The 17,444-nt window shown below is 36.0% G+C and overlaps 1 protein-coding gene and 1 pseudogene across 5 annotated transcripts in view; one reads left to right on the top strand and one right to left on the bottom strand.

Annotated features, from left to right (window-relative positions):
* The window catches only part of FAM126B (family with sequence similarity 126 member B), an 89,460-nt gene that overhangs the window by 28,996 nt on the left and 43,020 nt on the right, over nt 1–17,444 (top strand). For 4 of the 5 annotated variants that reach the window (XM_030324571.2, XM_030324565.2, XM_030324569.1 and 1 more), the window contains 2 exons: nt 2,619–2,718; nt 16,473–16,556. In XM_030324571.2, the coding sequence (XP_030180431.1) occupies nt 16,506–16,556 (51 nt within the window). In that variant the 5' untranslated portion in view covers nt 2,619–2,718; nt 16,473–16,505. Of the gene's footprint in view, nt 1–2,618; nt 2,719–10,419; nt 10,472–16,472; nt 16,557–17,444 lie in introns of those variants that run through there. The other variant, XM_030324570.1, reaches the window with a different exon arrangement.
* Nucleotides 15,918–16,186, bottom strand: LOC115519899 (annotated as a pseudogene).

Here is a 17,444-nt window from a genome sequence, read left to right as displayed (position 1 = left end):
ATCGGAAGCAGGCTCCAGGCTCTGAGCCATCAGCCCAGAGCCCGACGCAGGGCTCGAACTCATGGACCGTGAGATCGTGACCTGAGCTGAAGTCGGACACTTAACCGACTGAGCCACCCAGGCGCCCCTTACCTTCTAATCCTATGGTCTGCTGTGTCCAGTTTGCTATAAAACTAATATATTGAGTTCTTAATTTCATATATATTGTATTTTTCAGTTTTAGAATTTACATTTTTTTTATATCCTAATTCATTGGTGAAATTTTCTACCTCATCAGTTTTGTCGATTTTTTGCTCTAGTACCTTATTCAGAATTATTGTATGTTTTAATAGTATTCTGCTATAACACTACTTTTTTTAAGTTTATTTATTTTGAGAGAGAGAGAGAGCACGCGCGAGAGGGGAAGGGGCAGAGAGAGAGAGAGAATCCCAAGCAGACTCTGTACTGTCATCATGGAGCCCGACATGAGCCAGAATCCATGAACCAGGAGATCATGACATGAGCTGAAACCAAGAGCCAGATGCTCAACTGACTAAGCCACCCAGGCACCCCCAGAATTATTTTAAATAGTTGTCCTTGTGTGTGAACTTTATTGTTGGATCATCTGTGGATCTAGTTTTCCCCTAATTATTGGTCATGTTTTTGTCACTTAGTATATTTAGTAATTTTTGATTGTGTGCTAGACCTTGTATATGAAAGAACCATAGAGGCTTCAAACAGTGTTACCTCCCTGACAGGGTCCCCCACCTTTTTTTTTTTTCTGTTGCTCAAGTGGCTGAGGGGCTTATTACTTCCAATTTATCTATCAGGAGTTGAATTGTTCTGAAGCTGTGCTAGAGTTTAATAAAACTCAGGTTTCCTATCCATTGCCATGTTGGTTTGTTGGTTTGTTTGTTTGTTTGTTTGTTTTTGCCCCTTAAATTGATAACCTAGTGAGTACCTGTATCCTTAACCCTGAAAGATTGTTGGAGAGTCATCTCTATAGAGATTCCCAGTATAGCTCTCAAGTCAGCCTGCTTATACTGCTTCAAAATCTGGCAATTGTGGTGGAAATTTGGTGGCTCAAAATTCCCAAGGTACAAAAAGAGAGTTTCCTTGACATCAAATGACCCTTCCCAAAGTATGACCATTTCTTGCATATCTTTCCAGAGGTTTTCTCTTAGTCCTCGTCAAGGTTTTTCACCCACTGCAGAACTCATGAAATGAAAATCTTACGTGATAGTCAATACATAAGAGATAAAAAGTCAGCTGCTGTGGTTGGATTGGGAGGCTCTGACACATCTTTAGTTTGAAAAACATCAGATACTTTGCAATGATCATATAACTTTACTCCAAGAGAATTTTATTGTGGTCTTATTTGTATTTTTTAAATCATATTTTGTTTGTGAACATATTTTAAAATGTTAAGTTTTTTTTGGTGTTTTAGATTTTAAAGTTGTGATACGATTTTGAATCAAAGTGGTAGAGTATAATGTGGTCAGCAGCTACTTAAAAATAGCTTCTACTTTCAGAGGAAAGTATACTTTTAGCAATTTGAAAAGTTTTCTCACTGATCAAAATAATTGTAATATGTTTTTGTACCAAAACTTCAAGTAATAGCATTTCCTGTGTTCTTTTTAAAAATGATAAAAATGGGGCGCCTGGGTGGCGCAGTCGGTTAAGCGTCCGACTTCAGCCAGGTCACGATCTCGTGGTCCGTGAGTTCGAGCCCCGCGTCGGGCTCTGGGCTGATGGCTCAGAGCCTGGAGCCTGTTTCCAATTCTGTGTCTCCCTCTCTCTCTGCCCCTCCCCCATTCATGCTTTGTCTCTCTGTGTCCCAAAAATAAATAAAAATGTTGAAAAAAAAAATTAAAAAAAAATAAATAAATAAAAATGATAAAATTTTCAGTTCTGTGAAACTCATCCAAAATGATGATATAGCCATTGATACTTATTATTTAAGGTTGATGTTATACTGCATACTGAAATTTTAATGATTGTGTGTGTGTGTGTGTGTGTGTGTGAGAGAGAGAGAGAGAGAGAGAAAGAGAGAGATATCACTGTAATGTGTTCCAAAAGTTGGATTAATGGAATTTTTGACTGAAAAGGACTGAATTTTATAGATTATTCAAGTGAAACTCCCTAATATTTAAGTCAGCTCCTCAAGGTCTTACAGGTAATTAATGGGAAATTTGAAACTAAAACTCAAACTTCATTTCTCTAAATCTGCTATTTAAAAAAAAATTTTTTTTTAACGTTTATTTATTTTGGAGACAGAGAGAGACAGAGCATGAATGGGGGAGGGTCAGAGAGAGGGAGACACAGAATCCAAAACAGGCTCAAGGCTCTGAGCTGTCAGCACAGAGGCCGACGCAGGGCTCGAACTCACGGACCGCGAGATCATGACCTGAGCTGAAGTCGGGTGCTTAACCGACTGAGCCACCCAGGCGCCCCTGCTATTTTTTAAATTTAGTTTAATGATGGTATACAAGTGTATGCTGGTCATTATAGAAAGCTTTTTAATCCCTAATTATTTTTAAAAATAGATAAATTGTATTATAAATGTTTTATCAAAATTGTTTTTTATTTCATGAGAATATTATCTTAATATTTCAGTTTTTTAATTTTTATTTTTATAGAGCTGGAAAATATTGAAGTCTCAACAAATGAATTCCACACTTGAATTCTGCCGCATTCCTATGCCACCTCCTCCTTTAGAAAACTGATCTTAGAACAGAGGTAAAATTATGAAATTTAACTTTTTAAAAGTTAAAGAATTTTTCCATACAATTAGACATGTTGGAATTTTTGGTCATCTTTGGTGGGTAGCTTCTATTTATTTAGCAATTTTACCTAAGAGACTTGAAATAATCACATCTTAATTACTGCCTTTGAGTTTTACTTTTGAAATACTTTTTAATAGTTTTTAGTAGTTGTGTCTTTTAACCTTCTTGTTGCCTAAATCTTTACAGTTACTGAATAATTGAATTTACTCATCATAATTGTATTATGTAACTACATTGAGATCAGTGCTGTCCAATAGAATTTCTGTGATGATGTCTGTGTTCTTTATCTGTGTTCTCCAGTATGGCTGCATGTAGCTACTGAGCACTTGAAATGTAGCTAGTGCAACTAAGGAATTGAGTCTTTAAATTTTATTTTGTTTATTTTATTTATTTTATTTTATTTTATTTTATTTTATTTTAATTTAATTTAAATAGCTATATGTGGCTAGTGGCTACCATATTGAATGGTGCAGCTTTAGGGTTTTTTTTAGAGAAGTTGATATTTACAATAAATGCACATCTTGAGTACTCAAATTTCAGATTTATACCTTGAAATATTGTTATAGTTGTTGGCCTAGTTTGAAAATTTGCAGTAGCAAAAACCATTTTTTATGATTTCATATGTTTCCCTGATAATTGTATAGCTTTGTTTATCCAGTAAACCCTAGAGAGCAGTTACCATAATTAGTTTTTCTCACTGATGTGTTAACTTATTTAATCTTAAAAAAACAAAAAAACAAAACTTTGACATAGGTACTTACATTATCTCCCTTTTATAAATGAGGAATTTGAGGCCATAAATTAGTGGAGTAATTTTTCCACAGATGCATAGCTGGTAGGTCATGGAACTGGAATTTGAACTCAGGCAGTCTAGAGCCAGACCCCCATACTCTAACCATTAGGCTGTACTGCCTCTTATAATCTGATTCTTTATAAATTGACAATTTCCGAAAAAGATACATGCTGTCAGCTAAGACACAATTTCTGCCTGTGTAGGCCATGGAAAGCTTATTGTACTTGGATGAGTATAGTGAGTTTGCTTCCTGGCAAGTAGTTATTGACCTTCAGATCACGTTCCAGCAGTTTCTTATTTTGTTCATTATGTTGTATTCAGGGCTTGCTAATAAAGGTTGCCATTACCATGGCCATCAAAAAGATAATTATTTCCTGTGATGTCTTTTTACTTTGTTAGATAGTCTGAAAGTAGGGCAGTATGGGCCCAAATTGAGCTGCATGCTGGAATATCAGCTTGATTTTTGCTTTTAAGACTTTAATTTTTTTAAAGTAATCTCTAGACCCCACGTGGGGCTTGAACTCATGATCTCGAGATCAAGAGTCTCCTGCTGAGCCTACCTACTGAGCCAGGCAGGCATCCCTTGATTTTTGCTTTTATTTATTTATTTTTTTTTTTTAACGTTTTTATTTATTTTTGGGACAGAGAGAGACAGAACATGAACGGGGGAGGGGCAGAGAGAGAGGGAGACACAGAATCGGAAACAGGCTCCAGGCTCTGAGCCATCAGCCCAGAGCCCGACGCGGGGCTCGAACTCACGGACCGCGAGATCGTGACCTGGCTGAAGTCGGACGCTTAACCGACTGCGCCACCCAGGCGCCCCGATTTTTGCTTTTAAATATACTTTCTATATACCAGATAATGGGATGGGTATAATATACAGTGGAAAAAAATCTATAGAATTATACATTGTCTGGTTAAATAAAAGGGAAACTTTTAGTACATTTATAACTACGTTCACAGCTACCTCCAGATACTAAGGTACTGAGAATAGTTAGGAAATCCATATTTACAAAATTTCTCTGTAACCAGCACTATTCTGTTTTTCAAATGAAGGTACTTGAATATTTTTAGGATTTTAGATATAGTAAGTAAAACTAAAGCCCAAAGGATTTAATTGATTTGTCCAAGGTCATATAAGCAGTGTGGTTCATTGATTCAACAAATACACAGAAGTACCTGCCATTAAGTCCAGATACCATAGTATGTTTGTTAGCTTTGAGTATATAGTGAATACCCAAATGTGACCAAAACAGAAAGGGACCATTTTCATATAACTTAATCTTATAGGGAAGATAGATATAATAAGTAATAAGATCTAAGAAGCCAGGTATAAAATCCAAAGCTCTAGGAAGGAAATGAACCATATTTGTTGGAATGGAAAGTAGTAGAGTAGGGAGAAAGGGATGCTATTTAGATGAAGTGGTCAAGAAAGGCTTGCTGAGACTAACAGGATTGGAAGAAGGCAGCTATTTGTATAGCAGTAGTAAGACAGCATTCTAGGCTGGAAAGAATCCCTGGGGTGAAGGGGTGCATGAAGTTATAGAAAAACTTAAGAGTATGGCCAGGACATAGAAAGCTGTGGGGAGTAGTATGAGCTACAAGAAAGGGGACAAGGTACATTTTTCAACCGTAGGTTTTGGAATAGGCATTAAGTTAAAATCCTAGTTTTACCAGTTCAACTGTGTTACCTTGTGTGGGTCATTTGACCTAATTTACACATTAATTTTCTTATCTATTAGTTGGGAATAACAGATTATTTTATAGTACCATATATAGTGTCAGGAAAATTAAGTATATAATACTTGTAGCAAACATTTATAGTGTTTACTTGTGATAAGAATTATTCTTTTTTTTTTAAGTTTATTTTTATTTATTCTGAGAGAGAGATAGAGAGCAAGTAGAGGAGGGGATGAGAGAGGGGAGAGAGAGGAAATCCCAAGCAGGCTACACGCTGTTAGTGCAGAGCCCAGTGTGGAGCTCAAACTCATGAACCATGAGATCAAGCCAGCAGGTGCCCTGATAAGAACTATTCTAAGTACACAATAATTATATGAAATAAGTACTGTGCTGCTGTTATCCTTCTTTTTGAAACCAGAGAAATGAGGCACAGAGGGTTTAAGTATAGCTAGTAAGGGGGTCACTGTAGCAAGTGAGTACCCTTAAACTTAGACAATCTGGCTCCAGAGTCCATGCTCAGAGTGGGTCCTGGTAATCCCTTAAGTGGGTTTGTGAGGTCAAAATTGTTTTTTATATTAATACTAAGACAGTATTTGCTACCTTCATTGTCATTCTCTGATGAATACACAGTGAAGTTTTTCAGCAACAGATTGAATGTGGAAGTAATTATGAGATTTGAAAAAAAAAAAAAAAAAAAGCAAAACAACAAATACTACTCTTCTCACCAAATTTGCTTTTGTTTGGGAAAAATAAAATTTCACTTTAAAACATGTCAAAAAAACCCCACTGTGTTAACATGTAATGGGCTTATTTTTTAAAATGAGTTAATAAACTTTTTAAATGTAGGAGTGAAAGGGGGTTCTGAGGCAAAAAGTTGATTTGCTGCTCTAACCCACTGGATTCTACTGCTTTATTAATCAGATAAATTATAGAAAACAACTGATACAATGTTCATACTTGATAGGCTCACTAGTAATTTACTTTTTCTTTTTTTTTAAATTTGTTTTAACGTTTACTTATTTTTGAGAAAGAGAGAGAGAGAAAGAGCATGAGCGGGGAAGGGGCAGAGAGAGAGAGGGAGACACAGAATCCAAAGCAGGCTCCAGGCTCTATGCTGTCAGCACAGAGCCCGAAGCGGGGCTTGAACCCATGAACCGCGAGATCATGACCTGAGCCGAAGTCAGACATTTGGCTGAGCCACCCAGGCGCCCCTACTTTTTCCTTACTTTTAAGATAATTTTCTTTACATTTTAACATTTTTGAAATCAGGATATGTCTTGACTGAATAAACTTCAGCTACCAGGCAAGTAAATTGTGAAATAGCAACAGTCATCCTTATTTGGTATTTTGAGAATTTAGCTTTGTGAATTCATTTATTCATTTATCATTTCAATTAATACTAGTAGCACCATATTGAGGTAAATTTTTTTATTAAAAATTTTTTTAATGTTTGTTATTTTTGTGTTACGTTTTTAATTGAGTTTCCATCTGTAAATTGTTGCTTAAAATATCTATAAAATATCACAGTATAATATAGCTTTGCAGTGAATAATGGTCTCAGCCAAAGATTGCCTGACATGTGCCAATTAATTCAGAGAAAATTTGCCAGATCCCTCAGTCTCTAATTTCAAACCCGGACAAGGTTGATATTCCTGTTTGATGCATTTGGGAGAATATCTACCTGTCAAACGTTTCTGGGTGCTTTTTAAAGAAGCTATCAACTTCCAACCATATTTAATTTGGAAAAATAAAATTATTAAGCTTAATCACATGGAAAAAGGAGGCAGAAATCTCAGGTTTTATTATGGCCAAAAATAAAACTGTCATTACTGCAGGTGCTAAATAATTGAGTTCATGAGATAAGTAACTAAATCAATAGATGTTTGAGTACCTGTTATGTGCCTCACACTTGAGATATAGAACCTTCTCTGTGAAGTACGGATTCTAGTGGGAAAGACAGACAATAATAAGTAAACAAATAAGATAATTATGATTTTGCTAACTGCTGTGAAGGAAACGGACAGAATGATAGGGGATGGAAGGAAGAGGAACTTGGGGAGCCAACTTAAATATAGTAAGTAGAGGGAGCTTCTCTGAGGAAGTGACATTTGAACTGAGTCTAATCCAGACATAAAGAGAGGGCTGGGAGAGTGTGCCTTATGGCTAGTAGAACAAAGATGTCCAGAAGCATAAAGCATAATTTAAATTTTTTTTTAATGTTTATTTATTTTTGAGACAGAGAGAGACAGAGAATGAGCAGGGGAGGGGCAGAGAGAGAGGGAGACATAGAATCTGAAGCAGGGTCCAGGCTCTGAGCTGTCAGCACAGAGCCTGATGCGGGGCTCAAACTCATCAACTAAGAGATCATGACCTGAGCCGAAGTCAGATGCTCAACCGACTGAGCCACCCAGGCACCCCAGCATAAAGGATAATTTTAAAAGTCATATGTGATTATATGGATAAGCTTATGTTCTTATCCTTTAGTTAAACATTTTTTCATTTTAATAAAGGTTTGTTTCTTATTTTCTACTTAAATTTGTTACTGAACAAATTACAGTCTTAAAATTAGTAGTATTGTAGAGTTGAAGAAATATGGTGGTATTTGGTTTTAATTATTAATACCACTGTATTTCTGTATTTAAAAGTATTACGTGGACTCTTGGGTGGCTCAATGGGTTAGGCGTCCGACTTTGGCTCCGGTCATGATTTTGCGGGTTCGTGAGTTCAAGCCCCATGTCGGGTTCTGTGCTGACAGCTCAGAGCCTGGAGCCTGCTTCTTATTCTGTGTCTCCCTCTCTCTCTGCCCCTCCCCCATTCATGCTCTGTCTCTCTCTGTCTTAAATATAAATAAACACTAAGTAAAAAAAAAAGTATTACCTTGCAGTCATTTTAAAAATAGTATTGGTAGAAAAAAAAATAGTATTGGTAGAAACTAAAGTGATTTGATAAACAAATTTGTTTTTATAGAGGAGATTAGATAGGAATTTAAAATAATGAGTTTAACCTGAATGTGAGACTTTCTCTTTTTTTTTTCTGAAGGATTACTTGGGGAGCTTTTTAAAATATGTATTCCAGGCTCTATATCAAATAGGGATTCTGATGCAATATATATCAGATAAAAAGATTTGTGGGGTTTTTTTGAAAATAATATTTGGGTTTCTTTTTTATTTTAAAAGCAGTTGATGTTCTTTGTAGAGAATTGGAAAAAAATATTAATTTTAGTTGCTTTTCCTTGCCCTTTTCTATAAAGCAGTAGCATACATTTTAAAAATCTTCTAATCCCTTGTAGTTAGCAAAAACATAACTTACTAGTTTATAAATTTTTCCTAAAACATAGAAACCTGGGTTTAAACCATTTTTATATTTTAAATATTTATGTTAAAAACTTTTTCATTTTGGGGGCACCTGAGTGGCTCAGTCAGTTGAGTGTCTGACTTCAGCTCAGGTTATGATCTCAAGGTTCGTGGTTTTGAGCCCCATATCAGGATCTGTGTTGACAACTCAGAGCCTGGAGGCGGCTTCAGATTCTGTGTCTCCCTCTCTCTCTGCCCCTTCCCGGCTCATGCCGTGTCTCTCTCTGCCTCTCAAAAATGAATAAACATTAAAAAAAATTTTTTTAAGTTGCTCATTTTGACTTTTTAAAGTTTATTTTTGTGTAACAATAGCTAGTTAGAAAACACAGTGAAGGGGCTGCTGGGTGACTCAGTCAGTCAAGGATCCAACTCTTGATTTCGGTGCAGATCACAATCTCATGGTTCTTAGGATTGAGCCCTGCATTGGGTTCTGCGCTGACATTGCGGAGACTGCTTGGGATTCTCTCTCTCTCTCTCTCTCTCTCTCTCTCTCTGCCCATCCCTAGCTCTCTCTAAATAAATAAACTTAAAAAAAATAATGAAAAATAACCACAGTCACAAGATAATATAAACCATACAGGAATCAACTTAATTGGAAATGTGTTGACCTACGTGAAGAAAAAATAAAATTTGTATTAAGATGTATAGAAGAGGATTTTTAATAACGAGCAATGCCATGCTTCTGTATGGGTTAACTCAATGTTGTGGAGATGTGATTTGGAATTAATTTGTAAACTCCTATGAGAATGGAGTGTAGGAAAGAAACATCAATATAATTCTAATATTCCTCTGGAAGAAAGAAGCAGGCAATAATAAACACATTTTTAGGAAAAAGAATCTCTATACAAGAAGGGACTTGGAATATTTTTTACCAAGCTACAGTAATTAAAACATTATAGTCCTGGTGCAAAATTAATGGGAAAGTAGCTCAGAAATAGTTCCAAATGTGTGTAAGACTTTTTGTATGTGACAAAAATAGCATTTCAAGTAAGTGAGGAAAAACTGGACATAAAATATATTAGAACAATTTAGAGCTGTCAGGAGAAGAACATTTGTTAGATCTTAATCTCATATCACATTCTAAAGTAACTTCCAAATTGTTTAAACTATAAATGTCATTTCTAATTTTAGAAGATTCACACTTAACTAAACAAGCAGAGCGATTTTTAAAATATAATAACATATATCGTGGTATCTTATACATCACAGCATTTTGTGTATAAAATCTTTAATGTTTTGGCAATAGGTATGAATGTTGATACTAATTTTTATTATCTTAGTTTTAAAAGTCATGTATATCATATTAATAAATGCAGGAAAATTAAAGCTTTTATATTTAGATTTATTTAGATATTTTCATGCTGAGGTATTAGCTTTATAAGTAGAGTAGGGAGAAATTATTCTGTACATGTGACAGTCATGTGCTTTAAAAATACATGATTGGGGGCACCTGGGTGGTTCAGTTGGTTAAACGTCTGACTTTGGCTCAGGTCATGATCTCACAATATGTGAGTTCGAGCCCTGCATTGGGCTATGCTCTGACAGCTCAGAGCCTGGAACCTGCTTTGGATTCTGTATCTCCTTCTCTCTCTGCCCTTCTCCTCCTTGAGCCCTGTCTCTTTCTCTCTCTTTCTCAAAAATAAACCTTAAAAAAAAAGATGAAGTATGGTTTTGAGAGTTTATTTATATTTGGCTATACTATCAGTAATATTTATATCCTGTGACCTTAAAATTTCAAATCCAGTTTTTACAAGTGATACTACAGAAAAGAACAGAAAATACATAAATAAGTATGAAGATGTTCATTGCAGCATATTTTTTTTTTTGTAATATAGGAAAATTGAAAACAACCTATGTGTTTATCAGTAAACTATTAAATGGTAAGTTTTGGGCTTAATTGCTCTGTGGCTGTTAAAAAGAATGAGATCTATAGGTCTTCCATATTTTTAGCAACTGAAAAAAGCATATTGTAGAAAGCTATATCTGATGAACATGTGACTATAAACTATATACATGCGCTTATATATAAACATGCATATACATAAATATATATTTGAAAGAAAAATAAATACCAGATGGTTGACTCTGTTTAATCTTCATGGGTGGGATAGATAGTTGGGATTTCCTTTTTTTTTTTACATACATATACTATTTATAATATTTGAACATTATTTAATAATTGACTATCAACCATTAATTCATATTTGTAGCTAAATATATTTATAAAATTATAAAGATAACAGTTGATATGCAGGGCAGAAATCGCTTTTTAATTTTCCAGGAAATAAAAAATTAAAATCAGTTGAAATCCGGCAATAGAGATACAGGAGTTTTTTTAAGTTACAATTGGTTTATTGGAAATCAGTCCTTGGTGTCACCACTACAATGAAATTATGCTTTTCTTCCTTACATGGTAATAAATATATCAGAAGTATTTACCTTCTTTTCTGGAGTACTCTTCAAAGAGGATGTAAAATTCTCTTTTTCTTCTTAATCTTGTGGTCCACTGAGCTCATTAGAAATGATAAAGTGGTAGGAAGAAGATGCTATAAATTATATTAACAAAGCAGCCCCTTTTGTTTATATCTTCATAAGAGACTTGAGGAAAGGAAATACTAAAGGGAGATGAAGATATTAGAATTTATACTTAAATTATTTCCTAAGAAACTAATGTAGGTTTTGTTTTAATATACTAAATTTGATGCTTAATAAAAATGTAACCTGGGGCACCTGGGTGGCTCAGTTGGTTAAGCGTCTGACTTAATCTCAGTTCAGGTCTTGATTTCAGGATTGTGAGCTCAAGCCCTGTGTTGGGCTCCAGGCTGGGCGTGAAGCCTATTTAAAAAAAAAAAAAAAAAAAAAATGTAACCTAGCTTACTTATTTTTCAGGTACTTTGTAAGTCAAAAACATTTCTTTAAAATTTTTTTTTAATGTTTATTTCTGAGACAGAGAGAGACAGAGCATGAGTGGCGGAGGGGCAGAGAGAGAGGGAGACACAGAATCAGAAGCAGGCTCCAGGCTCTGACCTGTCAGCACAGAGCCTGACGTGGGGCTCGAACTCACAAACCGTGAGATCATAACCTGAGCTGAAGTTGGTCACTCAACTGACTGAGCCACCCAGGCTCCCCAAAAACATTTTTATTCTCAGTAGCTGTTCAGGTATTTTAGTTTCCAGAGACTTGGTAGGAATTCTCAGAGCAAATGCTGTGGCAAGACTGAAATTTCTTTAGTCTTCATACTATTGGGAAATTTGTAGCTAGATGTGAAAAGGATACTAGTCCTCTCTCTGCATTGTAGCCAGGTGAGCTTTTCAAACCTTGAATCTTATAATCCATCTGCCTAAAATCCTTAGTTACTTTCTATGCTTAAGGCAGACTGTAAATTCCTGTTTATACCATCTGGGCCATGCCTACCTTTCTACACCCTCAACGTTTGTCCCTTGCTTTTTGGTCAATTGGATCTTCTTTCAGATTTCTTGTGTTTTCTTCTTGCCACAGGGCCATTATATACGCTGTTCCCTCTTTCGAGAATGCTCTTTTCCTAATTCTTTAATTCTACTGATCTTTGTTATCTCACCTTAACTGTTGCCTTAGAGAAGTCTTCTTTGATTCCCTCGTCAATGTTAGGTTCCTTTTATTATGCTTTTGTGTGTCATGACTTCTTATTCTTCATCTCTTTGCAAAAATGCATTTAGTTTTCTGTACTAGATAAATGCTTCATTATAGTGACTTTCCATCTGGTTTTATCATTGTATTACCAGCTCCTAGCATAATGGCTGTCATTGTTGGTGTTTAAGAAATACTTACGGAATGGATCAATGAATTTCTGACTAAGTCTTGCCTTTGCTTTAAAGTTGTCTCCTGGAGTTCTGAGCAGCTTTCAGAGGCAACTACCTTAGGGTATTTAGACAATTTTTTATTGAGGTATAATTTATGTAGAGTCAGAGGTACATTAATCATAGTTCTGTCATGGAATCCATTTTTAGGTGAAGAACGAGGTTTCAAAAGGTAGTACCACTTAACTGTTGTTTAAAAGGAAAAAAGGGAATTCTGACATTGATTTGAACAATCATCATAATAAATGTGGGAACCTCACAAAATTACTTCTTTGAAGGCCATTGTCATTTGGATGTATGGCTGTGCTATATTTTGTGAAGGTTTTTTTTTTTTAATTAATTATTTAGACCTCATTTATTTTAGTTTTTTATTTTAATTTACATCCAAATTAGCATATAGTGCAATGATGATTTTAGAAGTAGATTCCTTAGTGCCCCTTACCCATTTCGCCCATCCCTCTCCCACAACCCCTCCAGTAACCCTCATTTTGTTTTCCATATTTATGAGTCTCTTCGGTTTTGTCCCCCTCCCTGTTTTTATATTATTTTGTTCCCCTTCCCTTATGTTCATCTGTTTTGTCTCTTAAAGTCCTCATATGAGTGAAGTCGTATGATTTTTGGCTTTCTCTGACTAATTTCACTTAGCAAAATACCCTCCAGTTCCATCCACGTAGTTGCAAATGGTAAGATTTCATTCTTTTTGATTGTTGAGTAATACTCCATTATATATATACACCACATCTTCTTTATCCATTCATCCATCAATGGACATTTGGGCTCTTTCCATACTTTGGCTATTGTTGATAGTGTAATTTTTATTTATTTTGAGAAAGAGCAAGCGGGGGGGGGGGCAGCAAAAATGGGGGACGGACAGAGAGCAAGAGACCAAGAATTCCAAGCAGCACAGATCCCACTGTGAGGCTCAAGCTCACAGACTGGCGATCATGACCTGAGCTGAAACCAAGAGTCGGATGCTTAGCCGACTGAGCCACCCAGGCTCCCCTGTGAAGTTATGTTTTAAGAGTCTTATTTCTTCAGCAAGAGTTTGTAACTTGAGTGTCCCTGTCTATTAATGAGCTTTAGTTGATCTGAACTCCCAGAAATTATTTGCAAAATTGTGTATGTATGGGTATTGTGTTTATCTTTTTATGTAGTGTTTATTAATCCTTTTTTTCTGAAATTTTATTATGGAACATTTCAAACTTATAATAAAGTAATGATATTAGTGTAATAAAACATATATACCAGTTATTCAGCTTGAATGGTTATTAATTCATAGCCAGTCATATTTCATCTATACCTAATTAGCTTTCCTTCTTTGACTCCTCCTGCTCCTGCTCCTGTCCTGATTGATTGATTGACTATTTATTTATTTATTTTTATTTTTGAGAGAGAGAGAGAGCGCTAGCGCAAGCAGGGGGAGAGGGGCAGAGGGAGAGAGAAAGATCCCAAGCAGACTCCATACTCAGCACCGAGCCTGACGTGGCGCTCAATCCCACGACCCTGGGACCATGACTGAGCTGAAATCAAGAGTTGGGCACTCAACTGACTGAGCCACCCAGGTGCCCCTGCCCTGATTATTTTAAAGCAAGTCTCTGACACATTTCACCAGTAAATATTTCAGTATGTAACTTTAAGAAACAAGCAGTATTAAAACAAAAAACAAAAAAAAACCAACCTAACTATAATAGCTACCAAATATAAAAATAACCTATGATAATTCCTTAATTTTATATCATCAAATAACCAGTCATGTTCTGCTTTCTCCAGTTGTATCATACACTTTTTAATTGTTTGAATCAGAGTCCAAGAAAGATTCATATGTTGGTTATTGATTTTTTTTAATCTGTTAGGTTTTCCTACTATCTTTTTTTCCCTAGAAATTTATTTGACTAAATTCATCAGTCTATCTTAACAGCATTTGGTATTTGAAAGTAAAGGAAATGTCTTACTCCTAACAGCATTTGCTATTTGAAAATAAGGGGAATGTCTTACTCCTCTTCATACTCCTTCCTTACATCGTACTTGATATAGTGCATTATAGAGAGACATTAAAAAGTCCTTTTGGAATTGAAGGGGGAGAATTAGAAAATCTGATTCCTTTTTATAGGGACAAATTTAATGTGAAATTTGACACACTTTTAGGAAATACTATCTTTTTTTATTTAAAAAAAATTTTTTTTTTCAACGTTTATTTATTTTTGGGACAGAGAGAGACAGAGCATGAATGGGGGAGGGGCAGAGAGAGAGGGAGACACAGAATCGGAAACAGGCTCCAGGCTCTGAGCCATCAGCCCAGAGCCCGAAGCGGGGCTCGAACTCCCGGACCGCGAGATCGTGACCTGGCTGAAGTCGGACGCTTAACCAACTGCGCCACCCAGGCGCCCCAGGAAATACTATCTTTTAATAAAGAAACTTATTTCAGGGGCACCTGGGTGGCTCAGTCGGTTAAGCGGCCAACTTCGGCTCAGGTCGTGATCTCGCGGTCCGTGAGTTCGAGCCCCGCGTCGGGCTCTGTGCTGACAGCTCAGAGCCTGGAGCCTGTTTCAGATTCTGTGTCTCCCTCTCTCTGACCCTCTCCCGTTCATGCTTTGTCTCTCTCTGTCTCAAAAATAAATAAACGTTAAAAAAAAAAAGAAACTTATTTCAGTTGCTTTGAAGACATTATTCTCCCCTCAAAGAAGTTCTTTATTTTTTCTAGTTCTTAACTTTTTTCTTTTTTTCAGTGCTTATTTAGTTTTGAAAGAGAGACAGAGTGTGAGCAGGGAAGGGGCAGAGAGGCGGAGACAGAAGATCCAAAGCAGGCTCTGGGCAGACAACAAAGAGCCCTATGCAGGGCTTGAACTAACAAACTGTGAGACCATGACCTCTCCCGAAGTTGGACGCTTAACCTACTAAGCCACCCAGGTGCCCCTAGCTCTTACTTTTTGAGCCTTTAAATTAAATTAAAATCCAAGACCTTTTCATTGTCTTTCTCACTTTAAAAATAATATAGGCTGTTTTAATTTTTTTCTATAACTCAAGAGTTACACATAATTAGAATATCCTCAGTATTCCTTACCTCACAGGTAAACACTTAAAAGAGTTTAGTGGATATATTCGTCCAGGCTTTTTTCACATTTTATTTAGTTTTTTAATGGAATTATAGTTCACGTAATTGTACAACTTGCTTTTTCTACTTGGATATTTTTCCATTATAGAAAAAATATAAATCTACCTTCTTTAAAGCCCTTATTTGTATAAACATTTATAATCAGTGTGCTGAATATATGACCCTTGATTTCTAGCTTTTCTATATTTGTCATTTATAATCTGTCACATGGTTTGTTGTGTGAAATGTAACTTAATTCCAATTGTATATTTGGCAGAAGCTCTAAGCATAGACTATTCATTTGTCTTGGGTAATGTGCAGTTTGATTTTACTCAGTAAACTTATTTTTGGTTTTGGTTTTGTTTTATCACAAATCAGTTTATTGGAATAGTTTCTTACTCATCTTGAGTCCGGGTGCTTTAAGGGCTTCTGTCTGAAGGAGCATCCTTCTATAAGCCTTGCTTTTCCTCCTATAGGCTGGCAGAGGACAGTGGAACAGCCAACACACAAAACAACCATTTGTGCGTGGCTAAAGATGGTGGTGATTTTGTAGCATCCTGGGCACTTCACGTCCATGAAGTAGGAGTTGGGGCTCTGCACCAGGTGTTTCTTCTTGTACTTCCTCTTCTCTTCCAGGACAGGTGGAGGAGGTCCTTCACAAGGGGCATGTTCTTGTGAGGAAGTATAAACTTGTTTTTGCCACTTTGAAATATATTTCTTGGGGAAAATATAAAAGTATTAGGAAAAGAAGTTTCAAATATATCCCTGAAAATAGAATTTATTTCTTAAAAATAAGTTTTGTTTTAATTGAGCTCTAGTCTAGAAGTGAGCCTTCTTATCTAAAATATATACAAGGTTAGTTTTTCTGTTAGTGAAAGGTGCACATCCTTTACCTTTGGTAGTTTCTTTAAGTACATGATGCCATCTTCAAGTTTGGTGCTTTTTTTCTTTCAGAGATAAAAAAAAAGGACTAGAAGTTAGAAGAAGATGCTGGGATCTGAACGTGGTGTTGTGGAAGAATGGTTATCAGAATTCAAGGTAAATTGGATTGGTGATAAGAATGTATCATATGATTCTATATGTCCATAATTCAAACAGTGAATATGTGCTCTGGAGAAACCGAAACAAATGTTATGATATGAAGTGGAAATGGCAAAATATGAAATAATGTGTTTCTGTAATTGTAACTCTTTAAAAAGGCACTAAGGTGAATAATGGCTAGAAGGTAATATGGAAAAATAAAAATAGTTGTTAGGATTGATGAGGGGATATATCCATTTTTAAATATATTTAATAAAAAAGGGGAAGCTTCCAAGCTTTAATAAGGCACAGACATAGGATTTGTGTCTTATATTTTTATTTCCTGTAATTAAAAATCATTCATTGATTTTATTTAAAACTATATAACTTCTGAACACTAATAGAAATACATGTTTCATAAGTATAAAATGCAAGAATAAAAATGTATTCTAGGGGCGCCTGTGTGGCTCAGTCGGTTAAGCATCCAACTCTTTATTTCAGCTCAGGTCATGATCTCACAGTTCGTGAGTTTGAGCCCCACATCAGGCTCTGCACTGAGGGCGCAGAGCCTGCTCGGGATTCTCTCTCCCCCTCTCCCTGCCCTCTTTCCCTCCCCCAAAATAAATAAAACTTATTAAATTATGTGTGTGTGTGTGTGTGTGTGTGTGTGTGTATTCTATACTTATTTTTTTTTAGACTAGGTTAGTTTTTTTGTTGTTGTTGTTTTAGTGTTTTTATTTATTTTTGAGACAGAGAGAGACAGCATGAGTAGGGGAGGGGCAGAGAGAGAGGGAGACACAGAATCCGAAGCAGGCTCCAGTCTCTGAGCTGTCAGCACAGAGCCTGACACGGGGCTCGAACTCCCAGACTGTGAGATCATGATCTGAGCTGAAGTCGGATGCTTAA

This window comes from Lynx canadensis, chromosome C1 (genome assembly GCF_007474595.2).
Source record: "Lynx canadensis isolate LIC74 chromosome C1, mLynCan4.pri.v2, whole genome shotgun sequence".
Taxonomy (NCBI): domain Eukaryota; kingdom Metazoa; phylum Chordata; class Mammalia; order Carnivora; family Felidae; genus Lynx; species Lynx canadensis.
The sequence above is the reverse complement of the archived record's forward strand: the minus strand, read 5'-3'. Positions and strand labels throughout refer to the sequence as shown.